General features: G+C 41.1%; 1 protein-coding gene across 1 annotated transcript; it reads right to left on the bottom strand.

Moving 5' to 3' along the window:
* Window positions 1-11,168: 11,168 nt before the first annotated feature.
* On the bottom strand, window positions 11,169-12,128 carry LOC118797708 (odorant receptor 131-2-like). The gene has a single exon (XM_036556979.1). It carries the CDS (start codon window positions 12,126-12,128, stop codon window positions 11,169-11,171), a length of 960 nt encoding a protein of 319 aa, XP_036412872.1.
* Window positions 12,129-16,578: the final 4,450 nt, after the last annotated feature.

The following is a 16,578-nucleotide window of genomic DNA, read 5'->3' as shown; positions in this document are numbered from 1 at the left end:
CTTTAGAGGAGGAGGGGTGTGAGTTTTTGCAATTGGTCGGCAGAGACTAGGTACAGTTTTCGCGCGTGGTTCATTGCTGCCTGGGGGTTAGCATTTGTAACACAAAAGGCAGGGCCGCGGCTATTAACGGGCCGATAAACCCCCCCTTCTGAATGAGTTTACGCTTGCGCCCAAACGGATAACTTTTGTCAGCCAGATGTCTTAAACAGCGTCGCCTTTTCTTAAACTGTTTATACTGAGAGTCAGTCAGCGGGACGTTGCCTTTTAAAACGTTTAAAACGATTTCGCATATGGCCAAAATCACGTATTTGGGTAAATTTTTTTTGTCGGCTTTATTGTTTCTCTTGGCGTTTATCCAAGCGCTTAGAAAAGGGAGAGCTTTTCTTAAACGGGCTGACGTCATTTTTAAAAAAATCTATGTTTTAGGTACGTACACCACAGATTCTTGTCCGGGTAACAGCCCGCTCCGCAACCTAAATGTTTCTGGCGTTTCGGCTTTAAGATCCACAATTAAATAACCGAAAGGTTTACTCGTAGCGTCCTGGAACGATTCCAGGAAATATTTCGATTGTCCGGGATACATTTGTTTAGCCAAAATTGAAATGTGTAACTTGTCTCTAGGATTTTTAAAAAGTATCAGGTAGGAGGCGTTTAAACTAAGTGTGCGAGAATTCTTTCCTTTATAAAATAGATTCTGCGTCAAATATATCACGCTAAGATTATTGTGGTGAGAATATCTCGTGAAAGCCCTTTCTAATTCTACCGACTGACTCATAACGTCCATCATATCGTCCAGAACGATCAGAGGACCCCCTCTCCCTCCTCCTCCTCCTCCTCCTCCTCCTTCTCCTGATCGTCGTCCTTGTAGTTCATCGTCGTGCAGGCTGCTCGGTGCTCCTTGAACGAAAACCACGTCGGGCATAAGCTCCAGTAGTTCGTCGTAACTTTTTTGCCAGTTTTCATAAAACCACATGATTTTGCCAGGCTTCCCGTTGAGAGTTTTGGAAGAACATTCCAAAAGTCTTTGCACAAAGCACGTCTTCCCCGAACGGCTCGGTCCGGCCAAAATACATGTAAACGGCAACTTTAATCTGACGTCAAAATCCATAAGGCACCGTGGTAAAGTCGGGTCTCAGTATTCTCTTGTTATAAATTAATGAAAATTTTTTCAGAGCTCTGACGTTCTGCAGAGCCAAGCGTTTTTTGTTTCTTTGAATTAAAAGGGTCTCGGTCAGCAGAGTGTCGGATCGCCCCGTGCTAACGTGCTGCTCCACCAGCCGTTTAAAGGAATCAAAATGAAGAATTTTAGAAGTCTCCGGATTAACTGTAAACCCCTTGACCTTCAGAGAAACTTGCCCGCCGGCTGTGACGAAACAATAGCTTTTGGGTCCTGTAGACACAAATTCCTTGATATAATCTCCATCCGTTAGCTGATTCGACAGATCACCGAGATAAAACCCCGTGGGAGGAGTGTATTCCCCCGGTTTCGCCGTGAACATGACAGAATCCGTATCAAAATATAACACCCGCTTTTGTAATTTTTCTAGCACATCGTACAGTTTTAATCGTCCGTAAGCCGCCGTGAAAACGGCCACAAATACATTAGAAACCACGGGTTTTTGCAAATAATCCTTTTCGTACTGCCACTGGACCAAAGCAACGTCGTCGTTAATAAAAGTAAAATAAGAAATGCGTTTATGTTTGCAAAACATCAGTTCTAAAAAGTCACGAGGCTCCGTTATTAATTCCGTGTTCATCCGATCCGTTCTCTGTCCAAATTTCCCCCAGAGAGCGTTCAGAAACAGTTTGCTAATACTCCTCTGAGCGGGGTTAAATCCGATTTTTGACACATCCAGTTGGACACCTTCGTGTCGCTTAAACTTAAACAAATAGTCATTTTTCTCAGCGTCGGTGTTCACGCCCGGGGGGAAACCGCTGGCTTCCACTTTGTTTTTCAAATGTAAATCGATGTATCCTGCGAACAAATCGCAGGAGTTTTGCTCAAAGTGCCAAACCTCGTACACTTTCCCGATCGTGTAGCCGTGGTTTAAACTCCTTTTGATCTCCTCCGTGCAATAAACACCCGTTATGGCTCTCTCTTCTTCCGAATGTCGACACGCGTCCCCGGCCTCCTCCTTCGCGCAGGTTCTACGAAGGGTGAAAACTAATTTGTTTAGTTTATCACATCTAAAAGGCAACACGGGGTGGAAAAGATTTCTTGGGGGGTAGATTTTGACTCTGGCGATGCCAAAGTACTCTCTGATGTCTTTAAAATCGGTCACAATCACCGTCGGGTGTCCAATGGGGTAGGTCATACGCTTGTTGCAGTAAGGATATAAACTCGTAAAGTCCAAGTAATGGATTTTTTCGTCCGGGGCGGTTTTGTGCAGCAAACGGATGGCGTTGGTCCGTCCGCCGTACAGAGCGTCTCTCGGGTTCATTTTCTCCGGAAAATCACAGCTTTTCAAAAATGTCTTTAGCTCCCCGTTGTCCGCTTTCAGCTTAATCCACGTATGTTCCCACATGATCCTAACGTTATATCCCAAGGATTTCAGATATTCCAACCGTTCCGTGGTGCGTTGATAAAGTTCACCTTGTAACTCACCGGTCAGAGGGTTTTCGGCGTTAGGGTCCGAACATTTCGGACACCCGTGAAACACGCAGCCCAGAAATTCAAACACGGTGTTGGTCCGTTCGCAAAACCCGTCCACAAAAATAGATCCGACTTTCTTTTCCCCCATGTTCAGCGCGTGTTGGACAAAAACGTTCTCCTTGAACTTGACAAACTCTAACCACTGTATACTGCAATTTGAAAAACTTTTGTTTTTTTTCATAAAATAACGCGGCCCCGTTAAGGCCAGACCCCTATCCGGCAAAAAGTTTGTTCTGTACAGGCTTAGCGCGGCGCTGGCTATGGTGACGTGTTGAAACGGGTCCACGTTGGCCATGGACAGCACTCGTTCTCTGAATATCATGCAGGCTTTTGTTAAAATAACCACATCATTCTTACAATATTGGTACAGCTCCTTTTTTAAATTAAACAGACCGTTTTTTACAGAATCGTACAAGTTTATAAATTCAGTCCGCTCCGTAGGAGCCATTTGTGAATATCCGTACATATCAGGTTTCGGGTAACGTCCAACATAACACAAATTATCTTTTGTGTGAAAATAATGAGGAAAATAACCCTTTTTCTCATTTTCAAAACCAAAACTTTTGGGTAAATCAGCCAGTTTTGTTTGGAAGAAGCTCAGGCTGTCTATGTAACGTTGTTTGAAAAAAATATCGGTCATGCATAAGATTTTATTTCCTTGAGTAATGAGATGCGGTACTATTTTGTTCTTTGTTAGGTAATTTAGCATAAAATACGAATCGTAACCGCTGCTGTTGTGAGCGATAAATGTATACTTTTTGTATCTGTTTTTTCTAAAACGTTTAAAAAACTTTGCTATGCAGTCGTGACCCGTGGCGCACCAATGTCGACCTTCGTACGTGACGGTGTGTATATGTATCGCCGCGTGCTCGTTTTGTTCCGTAAAACGGGACTCTATGTCAAAAAATACATATTTCTGCGTTTGCGGCCTCGGCAAAGTGGGTCTGATAAAACATTGGTGTTTAGAGGGATCCTCTTTCTCGGCTAAAGGCGACTTGCAAATGTTACACGTGGTCCGGGGGCACTTGTGGTGTTTGGTCGTCACTATGTATGAGCGATTACAGTTTTCACACCATTTAACTTTCTCACAATAACCCATTCGTTTGTGGTGTGAAAAACAATCCTGTGACCTGCAGAATCTAAGACACTCCGCGCACCTCAAAACGTTCTCGGTTTTTAAACAAACCCTCTGACACACGTTACACATAAAATCGCAGCGGTGCGTGTATTTACTGTGCGAATACGGCTTGTGACAGGCTTTGCACACATGTTTAACACCGAGAAAACCTTTTAAATTTAAAATACCATAATAATGATTGTTTAGCAAAAGAAGGTAATAGGTCTTCTCGTGCGGCTGTTCATGCGTTTGGAAAGTCTGAAACGAACCACCGTTGTTTACTCTGTAAAGAATCACAATTTTGACGTTTAAAAACTGTTCGAATAAAGTCACGTCGTTAAATGAAACTAAATGTTCCGGTGAAATATTTAACCGATTTAAAAGTAATAGAGCTTCCTTTTGACATTCGCTTTGGGTCAAACCCGGTTTCATCACACCCGTCAAACTACACGCGAAGCAGGAATTTTGGTAAGCGTTTAAAAATATAACTAAATGCCTACTTTTTTTTGTAAGTATTTCCGATGACAAAATACTGTTTATCATTCTGGAATAACCTATTCCGCCTCGAAAGTTTCTCACTATCTGAACGTTCAGTGTGAGTGATTTGTCGCTTAACAGTTTTTTATTTGATTGAACAACCGATTCTACGTAATTCAGAAAATGTTCAGCGTTCAGCTCCTCTGCGTTAGTTTGAAATATCACGGGCGAGAACAGGCTTTCACCTTTCAAACTTATTTGTATAATGTCATCCCCTTGTGAAACCTGTCTGGCTTTTTGTAACAAACGATCTACTCGATTGTGTAGAGCCTGCGTGAACTGAATTAAATTCAAACCTGTACCTAGATCCGATAAATTTATTTGATAATTGTATTCACTGTGATTAAACATGGGTCTGTGTCTCTCCCTCACCCCATCCCCCTCCCCGCTTGTGGAGGGCCTGCTGATCGAAAGGTCTTCTGCGTGAATTTCAGGGTCTGCCGCCTGACACCTCCGTTCACACCCCGTCGAAGCGCTCCCATTTGCTCCATCGTTAACGTGTGACGCGTGTCCTTCGCTCTGCGGTGGTAACTCCCCCAAAGTCGATGCGTTGATATGCTGCATAAAAACATCCTGATTCGCTCCATCGTCAGCGTGTGAGGTAAAATCCGATAAATCCCATTCGTTCTGCGACGGTAATCCATCCTCAGCTTCGGTCAATATTCCTGTATCGTTTTGCTGAGCGACACTCATTCTATTGAATGAAGTCGCAGCGAAAAGTTCTGTCCACTAAAGTTTCAAGTTCAAACAAATCGACCGGATCTTCGACGTTTAGAAAGTTTACACCTCCGTTTGTCGCAACATGTTCAAATTCGTCGTTCTGTATCCTGTCATCAAAAAGAGATACAGCGTTGTCGTTAAATAAAACAGATCTCATCGTTGATGTCAAATTAGCAGAAACTCTCGACTCATCAACTCGCTCCTCATAATCGGAGACCGGGCTGTAATCTGCGATCGACGGTCCGTCACCTGTGTTGGCACCGACTTTCGGCGTGTTGCAAACACGGTCGCCGGGTCGTGGCTGACAAACCCCCGGAATCTCTTCCTCCTTCTCCTCCTCCTCCTCCTCCTCCTCCTCCTGGTCCGGTCGCGGCGGCGAGCGGACCGTGGCGGTGATACAGTTGACACAGTTGGTGACGTTGCAAACGATCACGCTGGGTCTTTCTTGAACCGCCGCCGAGTTTGTCACATCTTTTTCAGGGGTGATACAAATAACTTCATCCACCGCCCCCGCTCTGAGTGATTCGTCTGAACCTGTGCCGCTGAAAGATCGCCACACGATCACGCTGGGTCTTTCCTGAACGACAGCTGAGTTTGGCGCGTCCTTTTCTGGGGTGTTGCGAACAACACCATCCTCCGCTGTGGATGATTCGTCAGAATCTGTGAGAACCATCGTACTTCTCGCAGATTCGGTGTCAGACTCGTACTCGGAGTCGGTCGATAAGTTTATCACCTCAGCTTCACCCCCAGCAGGGGTATTGTAATTGCTCGCAAACTGGTCCATAATGAGTAACTTTTACAACTATTATGGCTCTCGGCCAGTTTTTATAGTATTGTGAGGAGAAAAACACCACGACACCTGTTCAATTATTAGTCACGCTTAGCAGAACGGGGGCCCCCCCACTTGCTGCTGTCACTCAAAAACACAACAACAACAACTACGTCATACCATTACATCATGGGAATCTTTTTTTTCCAAAACACATCTTTTTTTCCAAAACACATCCTGGGAATCTTTTGAAAATTATTCCCACGCATCATACCGGGCAAACCTCGGATAGTTATCAAAAAGCATTCACACACACACACACACACACACACACACACACACCATACCCCGACCCCACCACCCCACCCCGCCCCACCCCACCACACCCCACCGACGGTAAGTCCTTGCATCTTCATCCTTACTCTTAATTTTTCACACCCCTTTAAACTTTTACACAAAATTCACATCTTTTTTTTCATTAACACTTCTCAAGAGGGGGAAAATTTGCTCACGCTTGCCACCCCACCCAACACACACCCTGGGGAAAATTGAACATTTTATCACCGGAAAAAAAAAAAAAATTCTTTACAACCTACATTAGTTGTTCACAGTTTTTACACACATCACCTCCTGGGAAAATTAGTTGCAATTTTGACATGTGACGTCATATAACTAGTGTTTACATTTTACACACACCAACCCCCTGGGAAAATACTTTACATATTTCACATGTGATGTCACGCATAACTCATAAATCATTTTGACATTTACCGGGGTTAATAACTACTAGTGCTTCTGCACTTTCTTACTCAGTACATGGAGTTTTGATTTCAGGTCCAGAAAGTACTGAATTTCATTGCTGCTTCTCCAAAATCCCTCCTTCCAGTACTCACAAATGGATGTTCTGGGCCTTTTGCCCATACAGTTATTCAAATGGAAAAAACCTAGTGGAGGCTTGAAGGACTTTTTGTAAAGGAAACAGAGGTTCTGTGGGGGTGACGCGCTTAAAAAAAAAAAAGAAGAAGAAGAATCTGTTAAAAGAAGGAAAGAAAGAAAAAGTATGTTTCTAACTGTTTTGATACTGTTAAAAAATACTGTGTTTCTCTATATGAACCATTACTGTGTAATCGATTGGTCGAGCCTGTGATCGATGTGCGATTAGTTCGGACTGAGCGCGGGAACCTAGAGAATGCATGTTTAGCTTGCATCACTTATAAAGTGATGCAGCTGTGAGCAGCGCGCATCGTGTCCTGTGTTTGTTTGAAACTAAAATTCTCTATCATTCCCCCTCTCAGGGACGTAACACATGTATATGTAGTGTCCTCTTGAACGGACATCTAAAAACACTTTTGAGGTTTTGGTGTAAACCTTAATTAATGGCAGTAAGCACAATGGGGACTTTTGGAACTATTCTAAATGCCCAGCCATGTGATTGTTGTAAGCTGCATGAAAAAATACTTCCCTGCAGCTCTTTGGCACCAGCAACTGGGTATTACCTGATTTTGAATGCCCGGTGTCACATTATACAACCTCTCTTTAGTAGGTGAAAAATACAGATGTGACACTGTGACCCCCAGCTGCTAACTGTCTTGATTATTTTGCCCTGTCAAATGTGTGAATTTGCTAAAGCAACAGCTATGGCAGAAAATCCTGAAGTATGGCATGGTATGGCAGAGGGGTGTTTAGTGTTCTCTCTTTCGAAGTCTATAATTTCGGAGTTTTGCTTCAGTTGGTCCCTAGGTTTAGTGGATGCCTCAAGCTTGTTTTTTATGACCCATGTTGAGGATTCCATGTTGTGGCTTTCCCACTCCACAGCTGGACATGCCCCAAAATGCCTGCAATCTGGCACACTCTTACCAGAGAGTGAGAGGGAGACAACAGGAGGATTTTGAAAGAGAGAAGGGGCTCTTGCCTCCAGATTCATTGTGAAATTAACTTAAAATACCTTAACTACAGAGCTCACCTTCAACCTTCTTTTTTACAAATCAATAGTAGCATTTAGTGTACTACTTACAAATGTGCCCCCCACTACAAACTCCCGATAAGTTTGTGTAAAGCTGTGAGATCAATTATATAAAAAGTTTAGTCTATAATACATTGGCAAAGAGTGAATAAGGAGACTCGGCAACCCCGTGAATAATGACACTGTGACAATGAGCCTATGGCTCTCCGACTAGGGACCCGAGTAAGAATTCACAAAGAGCATGAGTGAATGACAACTTTAAAAACCCCTCCTACTCACCGTGAGATCAGTTATATACAAAATTCTGTCCATAATACGTCAATACTGAGATGTTTACCAACTTCCTTCTTTACCAAGTTCCACAAGTTCAGACTACAATTCTCTGGGTTAGAAAAGAGAGTATGTAGAGTCTCACGTTCAAGAACCCAGTTGCTCCCCATCCGACAGCTTGTACAGCAGTGCAAATTTGTTGTTTACTTCCAATGCTGAGCTCTGTTGAAAGTAAGTCCATAAAGTTATTCGAAGCTGCAGGAAGAAGTCACACACACAATTACAAATGACAAAAAAAATGAGAAAAATAGCTCCAAGCAGAAGTTACCAGTGCTCTCAACATACCGGTTCTCTCTCTTTCCTCCCCAAATGTTCTCCCTTTTGTGTCTTCCCATTGACTGATTGTCAGATATGATGTAATCAATCAAGTGCTAAAGGGTTGCAGAATCTCTTGTCCTTGGCCTGCACTTTTGCCAGCATCCCAAACTGCTGTGTCTGTTCCCACTGAAGGTCAAGGAGGCCCCAGTGTTGGGTCTGGTCTAAGCTGGCTACTTCTCCAAATAGGGATGACTCCATTGCAGCTTATTAGCATCTTTTTTAGGTTTGGACACCAGTGTAACATCCTTGGCTGGGCAGAGGAAGGGCACAAGAGACAAGTGTGGTTAAAAATAAAACTATTGCACTTTTACTTAGAATGGTGCTTTTCAGCTTCAATAAAACAAAATAAGTTTCACACTCAAACTTTACTGATCATCTTTTGTCTCTGAGGTCTGTGGTTAATGGATCCTCTCTCTATCATCTCTAACAGCCTACTAAAAGAAAAACATGCAGATATGGAAGGCTGTCAGTCACAAAACACAAGTGCAGTCACTGACTCATTTTCCATACACTGCCACTGTTTCATTATAACTTGAGGCCAAAGGCAGCCCACTGGGCTATGAGTCTGCTGTAACTGATATATGTGTCAACGTGGTTTACTATTTCATTGAGAACTGAAATGAATTCATGGTCGTCAGTAGCAGAGCAGGCCAGCAGATTTTAGTCTATCCACATAAAACATGTCCAAACTGTTTATGTAGCTTTAGTAGATCTTTGTTCTTATGCTGTCATGATGTCCTCTAAAATCACCTCAAATAACTTGTTGTCTTCGTAAATCTTTCATGAATCTAGATACACATGGACATTGAAATATGTTGCATTGTGTATTACCAACTTGATCTACCATCCTCATCCTGTTTAAAGTCCATAGAGTATAGCTCTGTATATAAATTTAATCACAACAATGATAAATGTATATTTACTGAAACAGATATACTGACTATACTGTACAACAGCCATAACTGCTTACAACTGCATGTCACTTTCACAAAAGTAACCTAGACTTTGGCAGGTCCTGTGCTTGTCCCTGATTTTGGTTTAGTCTCTATCACTGATTCAAATGCTTTCCACTTCCGTTTACGACTTAACTTCTCAATTCAGTTTCAGATTTAGCTCCACTCACTACTGCAGAATCAGTTCTTGGTTCAGCTTCCTGCATATTTGCCCATTTGGATTTGGCTCTCTGTTTTGCAGCTGATTTGGTGCAGCTCCCTGAAAGCACACTGAAAACTAACAATAAAATGATACATTTCTAACAATCTTCTGCTTCAATACATTGCATCCTCCTTTGTTTGATTTTGTGTTGTGATCCAGCTGTCAAGACCACTGCATGGAGTGATGGAAAATCTTTTAATCCATAAAACAGTGGACCTAAATTACATGGTGCAAAAATAAAGATACATTTTGAACATGTTAAATTTAAACATTACTTTAGAAAATGCAGAAATTCTCCTGATATAAATAAAATTGATCATGAAGAGAAAAAGGAGCTGCAAGATTGTAGCATATGTTTGTGTCTGGCACTCTTCTCCTAACATTTTCTATATCCTATGCAGCAAAGGACGACAGAGCATCAGAACTGATCACAGTGATATGTTACTAAAGTGAGCAGTAGAACTGTGGAGCCGATACCCCATGTGATAAGGAATCCAAAGACTCTGATCCTGCTGATAGAGATGTCAGCATGTCTTAAATGCAAGCATATACCAAAATATTGCTCCAACCATGTTGATAAACTATATAGTAGTAACATGCTACAGGTAATTATTCCACATCGACTGTGCCGTGGTCAACACCATGAAAGGATGATCTAATTGGTTATAAATTGTCTGTGCAAACAAAATGTAATGAGTGCTCTTATTTTTAGGTAGGTGAAAGCCATCAGACAGTTTGCACAGAGAAAAATCTCCACTAGAATGCACCAACATAACCTTCTGCTTTAAAACAAAAAAAAAAATCAACAGGTTATTGTTTAAGCTACTGTTATGCACCACTGTATATTCAGTGGCTGGTGTGTGTGTGTGTGTGTGTGTGTGTGTGTGTGTGTGTGTGTGTGTATCTCTTTCTCTTTCTCTCTCTCTCCCTTTTTCCAGCCACTGCAGCTCTAGAAGAGTTAGTTCCTGTCTGAATCCTGCTAGAGATCAACAAGTTACTGCACATTACATATATTCAGGTGTTAAAATATACATCAAGCTACACATTTTCTTATTTTTTTTCTCTCTGTTTCATTTCTTCTTTTTTTGAATTTTGTACACAATTTTGTAAAATTGATCATAGTTACACGTGGTGACCAAGAAAAACAGTCATCTATGATCCTCCACATCAAAAATTTATTTTAAAGGAACAAACAAAATGCGGAAATGCGGCAAACATACATTTTCAAACAATTACACACTTAGAACAAAATGCTTTTGGTAAAACTTAAATTGTCATGAAATCTATATGCTGGACAGTTATATATAATTATTTTCAATTCAAATAGTCATGCTATTCAAAATCAACTAGCTGGGTGGGTCTCATTTTTGTTTTAAATGCACACACTAGACTGCAAGTTACACAAAAAAGGTTTAACTTGAAGTCTAGTAAATTAATTCAGAATCCCATTTCTTTAACTGATGTTTGAGGCAAGTGATCAGTTTATCCTTTTTCTGATTCACATACACTGATTCAATAATTGTCATCAATTAGTTAGAAAGCACAGTGAATAAACTGTGATACTGAGCTGCTGATAAAAGCTGTTATATTTTTTGTTTGGCTGGTCTTATTTTCCATTCACTGAATAATGCTGAGAAAAGGCTGTCAAACCACACATAGCATTATGTCTTAAAGCAAGGAAAAACTTTTCATCTCTGAGACCATAAATCAATGGACTAAGACAACGTGGTGCAATAACAAACAGGATTAAATTTGAATATCTTATATTATTAAACGTTATGATATCAATGTTCCAAAATGCCATTTCTATATATGGGATTGAAAACTGAACTATACACAGAAACAGCTGAAAGGCATGAAGTAGCACAGTTCTGAGACTCTTGCTGGTTGATTTCTTATTCTCAGAGGAGGCGGCTCTGGCTGCAATCATTATCTTGATATAAGTGAAGACAATGATGAAGATCATAAATAAGAAAATGAGCTGCAAAACTGTACCACGTGTGTGTGCCTGCCACTCTTCCCCCATCATAAATTCTGCATTACACACAGTATAGGAGAACAGAGCACCAGGAGGAACTACAAATAAATATGCTATCAAAGTGATCAGTGGAACTATGGAGCTGATACCCCATATAATCAGAAACCCAAAGAATCTGTTTCTGCGGGTGGAGATGTCAGCATGTCTTAAAGGCATGCATATAGCAACATAGCGCTCCAGACACATTGCCACAAGAGTCAGTGGAGTACAAACTGTAAAAATAGTTGCAACTGACAGCACAATCATGCAAGGAATCATGTGTATGTGGTACTGGTAAGCAGTCCCAACCATCAGCATATCAGATAAAATCAAGAGTGTAGAGTCAACAAATAGGGTTTGTGCAAACAAAATGTAGCGAGTGTCCTCCCTGAACACCTCCTTTTTCAGAAAGGTGAATATCATCAGACAGTTTACACAGAGGAAAATCCCCACCAGAACCTGCACCAATGTCAGCTTCATAAATAAAGAACTTGACGATTCTGTTAAAAGATTATTGCTTGAGCTACTGTTAACAACAAAACTCTGCATTTTTGGAAACAAAGTATTAAGATTATACAAGTCAACCACTGTAGAACAAAACCTGTAAAAAATAAAATCACACAACAGATGCAGGGAGCACAAGGCTTAGTATCACATTCATCATGTATTTATAGTCTTTGTAAAAACGTAGTTCTAAGGGATAGAGGTGGAGCCTGTTGTAGTTCATTTTGCATAGTGATAATTTTAATTTTAATAATTAAGTGTTGATTCACATTTAAATGATGTTCTTTTTGTGTCCTTTTCTTTCTCACAACATTTTAAATATTATTTTTCATTTTTATTATTTTTTTTATCTACACAAGTGAATACATCTAAAAAGTAGCATGAATCGTATAGTAATAATCCTGCTTCCATGTCAGTCATGAGTTTAAAAAAAAAGTTAATATCTTCTTAATCTATTTTTGATTAATTTTAATGAATTACATTGCCAAGATTTTCTTTTGACTTGCCATGGTTAAAGTCACAATGATGTTTGAGTCATGTTTTTTGGACAGAATGACTTGCAAACTATGTTATGTTCTTGTCACTTCAAAGTATTTATAGCTATATAATGTTAACTAGTTATCTGAGAGTAATCTACTTACACTAAAGCTTTAGTTAATGTTCCAATCATCTGTGTCTACTAAACTGATTATCTTATCCTATAGGCTACACTGTTTATATTTGTCTGTAAATGCTGCTTGTCTAGTTGACATCCTCCCTTTACAAATTCATTCTTTTGTGGCAGGTGGTGGAGCAAGCTTTACAGAATGTTGGCAAAAATGCTATTCAACCTTATGAGGAATTATGGAACATTTTAGAGTCAGTATATAACACAAAGTTTTCAGTTTAAATTGATTTTTGCAGTACAGTTCTCCCTTAGGTTAAGTGAGATTTGTGCCACCATCCCTGTCCAACCCTGCACCATTTGCAAAACAACTGATTCATGGATGGAGCCTGAATAAGCTTTTTTTTTTATTTTATTATTTTTTTTACTAGTGTTGCTTGGTGTAATCATGATCATATATATTCTACCTTTTAAAATTCTACCTATTCTACCTTTTAAATTTAATTGTTTTAAATTATTATCATTTTTGTTTAATATAGAGTAACACAACAATTATTTCTATTGCAGTTTTACTTGTTTTAATCAATGTCAAATATTCTCGAGCAATATTTAATTAATTAGCTCCATCTTCCATTATGGACACATCTTACTAAAATTTCTACATTTTTTTGAAGAAGGCCTGAGTAAACCATAGCTTAATCTCTATCTGTGACTCTGGAACAGCTCCTCCAGCCATGGCAACTCGAGGTAAGATAGTGAGGGAGAAACAAAAAGAACAAATTAAAAGACTCTCTTGTCTACCTTGAGATCTTTAGAGCAGCAGTCTTTAAAAAGATGGCATAATTTCTCACAATGCCTGCTTGTTTTTTGTCCCACTACAAAGGACACTATGTATCTAGGCTGGTGGGACAGAGACAGTTGGCCTCATTAGATGGAGAGGTAGCACAGGAGGGAAATGCAAGGATGGCATAGGAGCTTGTCAGGTATCCTCCAATTGAGAGTCCTCTGTGGCAATATAGCAGCACGTAAAGTGGACTGGAGAAACAGCAATCATACATGTAATGCCAAGGCTTTGAACACTAATCCTCAGCTCTGGAGTCTCTTCTCCCCATTTGACCAGCCCTGGGACTCAGTCCACTCCTATAGTTGCATGCTGTTTGCTGGCTGACAGAGCTTGCTTTTAAGCACCCAAAGAAAGCGGACCAGTGGATCCTCTGTAGGGCTGTGGGTTGCATTTTTTGTGAACCCCTCAGCAAGATTTTTTAAAGAACAATATTTGGCCAAATAAAAAGACTAAAGTTTTAAACAGTCACCCACATTGGCAATCAGGGAATGCTTCCAAATCCTTCCCAGATCCACATTCCCTACCAATGTGGCTTTGAGCCTATGGCACTCTGACTAGGGACCCAAGTGGGAACTTACAAAGAGCATGAGTGAATCACAGAACTTTAAAAAGCCCTCCAACTTGCTATGTGACTTCAAATGGCTTGAGCTACTTGTCAAGCAATTTGGAGCTTGATGTGCTGAATATAAAGTTCCAGTGTAAGCTGAGTGCACCTATTCTTTCAGGGCTGATGTTCCTGGGCCTGGAGCAAGTTCTTCTGCACTTTCTTACTCAATATATGATGTTTTGGGTTCAGGTCCAGAAAGTACTGAATTTCATTGCTGCTTCTCCAAAATCCCTCCTTCCAGTACTCACAAATGGATGTTCTGGGCCTTCTGCCCTTACAGTTATTCAAATGGAGAAAACCTAGTGGAGGCTTGCAGGACTTTTTGTAAAGGAAACAGAGGTTCTGTTTATACCATTTTACATTCCTCTTGCACATTTAAATTTGTTTTGTTATTTGTTATATAGATAAGAGTGTTAATAATGAGTTACCTGTGGGAAAGAGGGCAATTCTGAGCTTTTTTCTATGAACTTTAAGTACCCTGTTATACTCACTATGTCATGGGACAATCAGCCATACAACAATACAACAATCGTCCAATCAGAGGATAGAGTCAAAAAGAAAACGAGGAAGGGAGAACATGGCGGGAGAGAGAATAGACGGCATGGTGAATGAGTGTGCGCAATTTCTCCTTTGGATCTATTTTCTCTGCTTTTTTTGTTCACTGTTTGCAGTTGTGCGCACAACCTTTGCTGTTGGTGTCTTTTTTTCAACGGACACTAAACAGAGTTGGACAAAGGAGCAACCATGGACTCGCACAGCTATTAATCTCAATCATATACACTTACATATCTTCATATATTGGTACACCTAGGATATTCAAGGCCCTCCTTTTCACAAAATGGAGGTGGCTGAAGAACAAAACAGACCCCCCCAGCACATAGCACAGAGGCAGCAACGTGGGGATATCACTGAGGTTTCTAGCCTGCTTGAACAATTATATTTGGATAATCTGAAACCATCTGTTGCCTAACATGGAGATGATGATGATGATGTTAGCAATAAGCTTGGTTTGTTGGGAGAGAGACTCGCTGAGAGAGTAGAAGCATTAGAACGATGACTTAAAGATGTGGTTGATTCCTCCCTCAGTAGGGAAGAAGGGCTAAGAGAAATGATCAACAAACTGTCCGTCAACATGAAGGAGTATGTAGATGAAAGTTTTAGCCATCTTGACTGCACAATTGTTGACTGTCTCCATCGTCGTGATCGTGTGTGGGAGGAAAAATTAAGAGAAACCTCATGCAGAAGCTCTCGGAAGCTTTTAAAGCCCCTCACAACATCCACACCTGCTGTGAAATCATTCCCGTGTCCACCGTCTGTATCACCATCAAGTTTGGTGAATCCACAAGCTCATCGGATGTCACTAACTTCATTGAGCAGTGTGAAAACTTCCTGACTCTTCAGCTGCTGAGTGATCAGGAGCTGCTGGGAACACTCAATGCTGTATTACAGGGTCCAGCTCGAAGTTGGTGGCAGGCCACAAAAATCTAAATTAAAAACTGGCCCATGTTCAAAACTGCCTTTTTGGAAGCTTTTCTGTCAGAAGATTATACTGCAGAAATCGAGGAGCAGCCATGGTGCAAGCCCCAAACCAGCGGCTAAGAGATTTTGCTTATGACTACAGAGCACTTTGCTTGAAGTGGCGCCCAGAAATGCCAGAGGAGAAGATGGTGCGGAGGATTCTCAACGCCTGTGAGGATTTGTTGTGCTGTGAAAATCAGGCATTTATTATGGCAGATGGGCAAGTGAGCAAAGCAGTGGGCAAATTTCTAGTTCTCAAGCTCTATGATGTGTCCTACAAACTTGATGTGTATGTCCTGAAAGATGACAGCCTGTACATGCTGCTCTTGCTTGGTCTAGACTTTCTAATCAGCAGCAAAATGTCCCTTCAGCCACACCTGGGCAAATACACCATGCCGAACGGGAAATCCCATCAGTTCCTTGCAAAATCTAGAACGGCGCTCAGCTGGACAGACAGGGGGGGTAGAATCCACTTCTATGTGGCCATGGAGAGGACAGAACTGCAAGCTAACATCTTTAGCAACTCTCAACCAGAGGTGGTACGACCAATGCTGCAGAAGTGGTCAACAGTCTGGATTGAGAGGTTGGGATCCACTATGGTGGTAAAACACCATATTATCACCACAGATGAGGTTCCTGTGAGGAGAAGAGCCTACTTAACGTCCATCCAAAAGTAGGACGTCATAAAAGAACACATCCAAAAGATGTTAAAAGAAGACATAATCGAACCCTCTTCCTCCTCCTGGGCCGCTCCTGTGGTTTTAGTCCCAAAGCTGGATAGTTCATTCCGTTTTCATTCCGACATTTCATGATGCCTACCCTATGCCCCTGGTGCATGAGATCCTAGAGTCAATGCAGAATGCTGCCTGTTTTAGCACACTGTATTTGCAGAGTGGCTACTGGCAGGTGGCTATGGATGAAG

The sequence above is a fragment of the Colossoma macropomum genome, unplaced genomic scaffold (genome assembly GCF_904425465.1).
Source record: "Colossoma macropomum unplaced genomic scaffold, Colossoma_macropomum, whole genome shotgun sequence".
Lineage (NCBI taxonomy): Eukaryota > Metazoa > Chordata > Actinopteri > Characiformes > Serrasalmidae > Colossoma > Colossoma macropomum.
This window is presented reverse-complemented; position numbering and strand designations above follow the sequence as displayed.

Bases quoted from the DNA above. Each gene is read 5' to 3' on its own strand.
- LOC118797708 (XM_036556979.1), bottom strand. From the start codon at position 12,128: ATGCAGAGTTTTGTTGTTAACAGTAGCTCAAGCAATAATCTTTTAACA.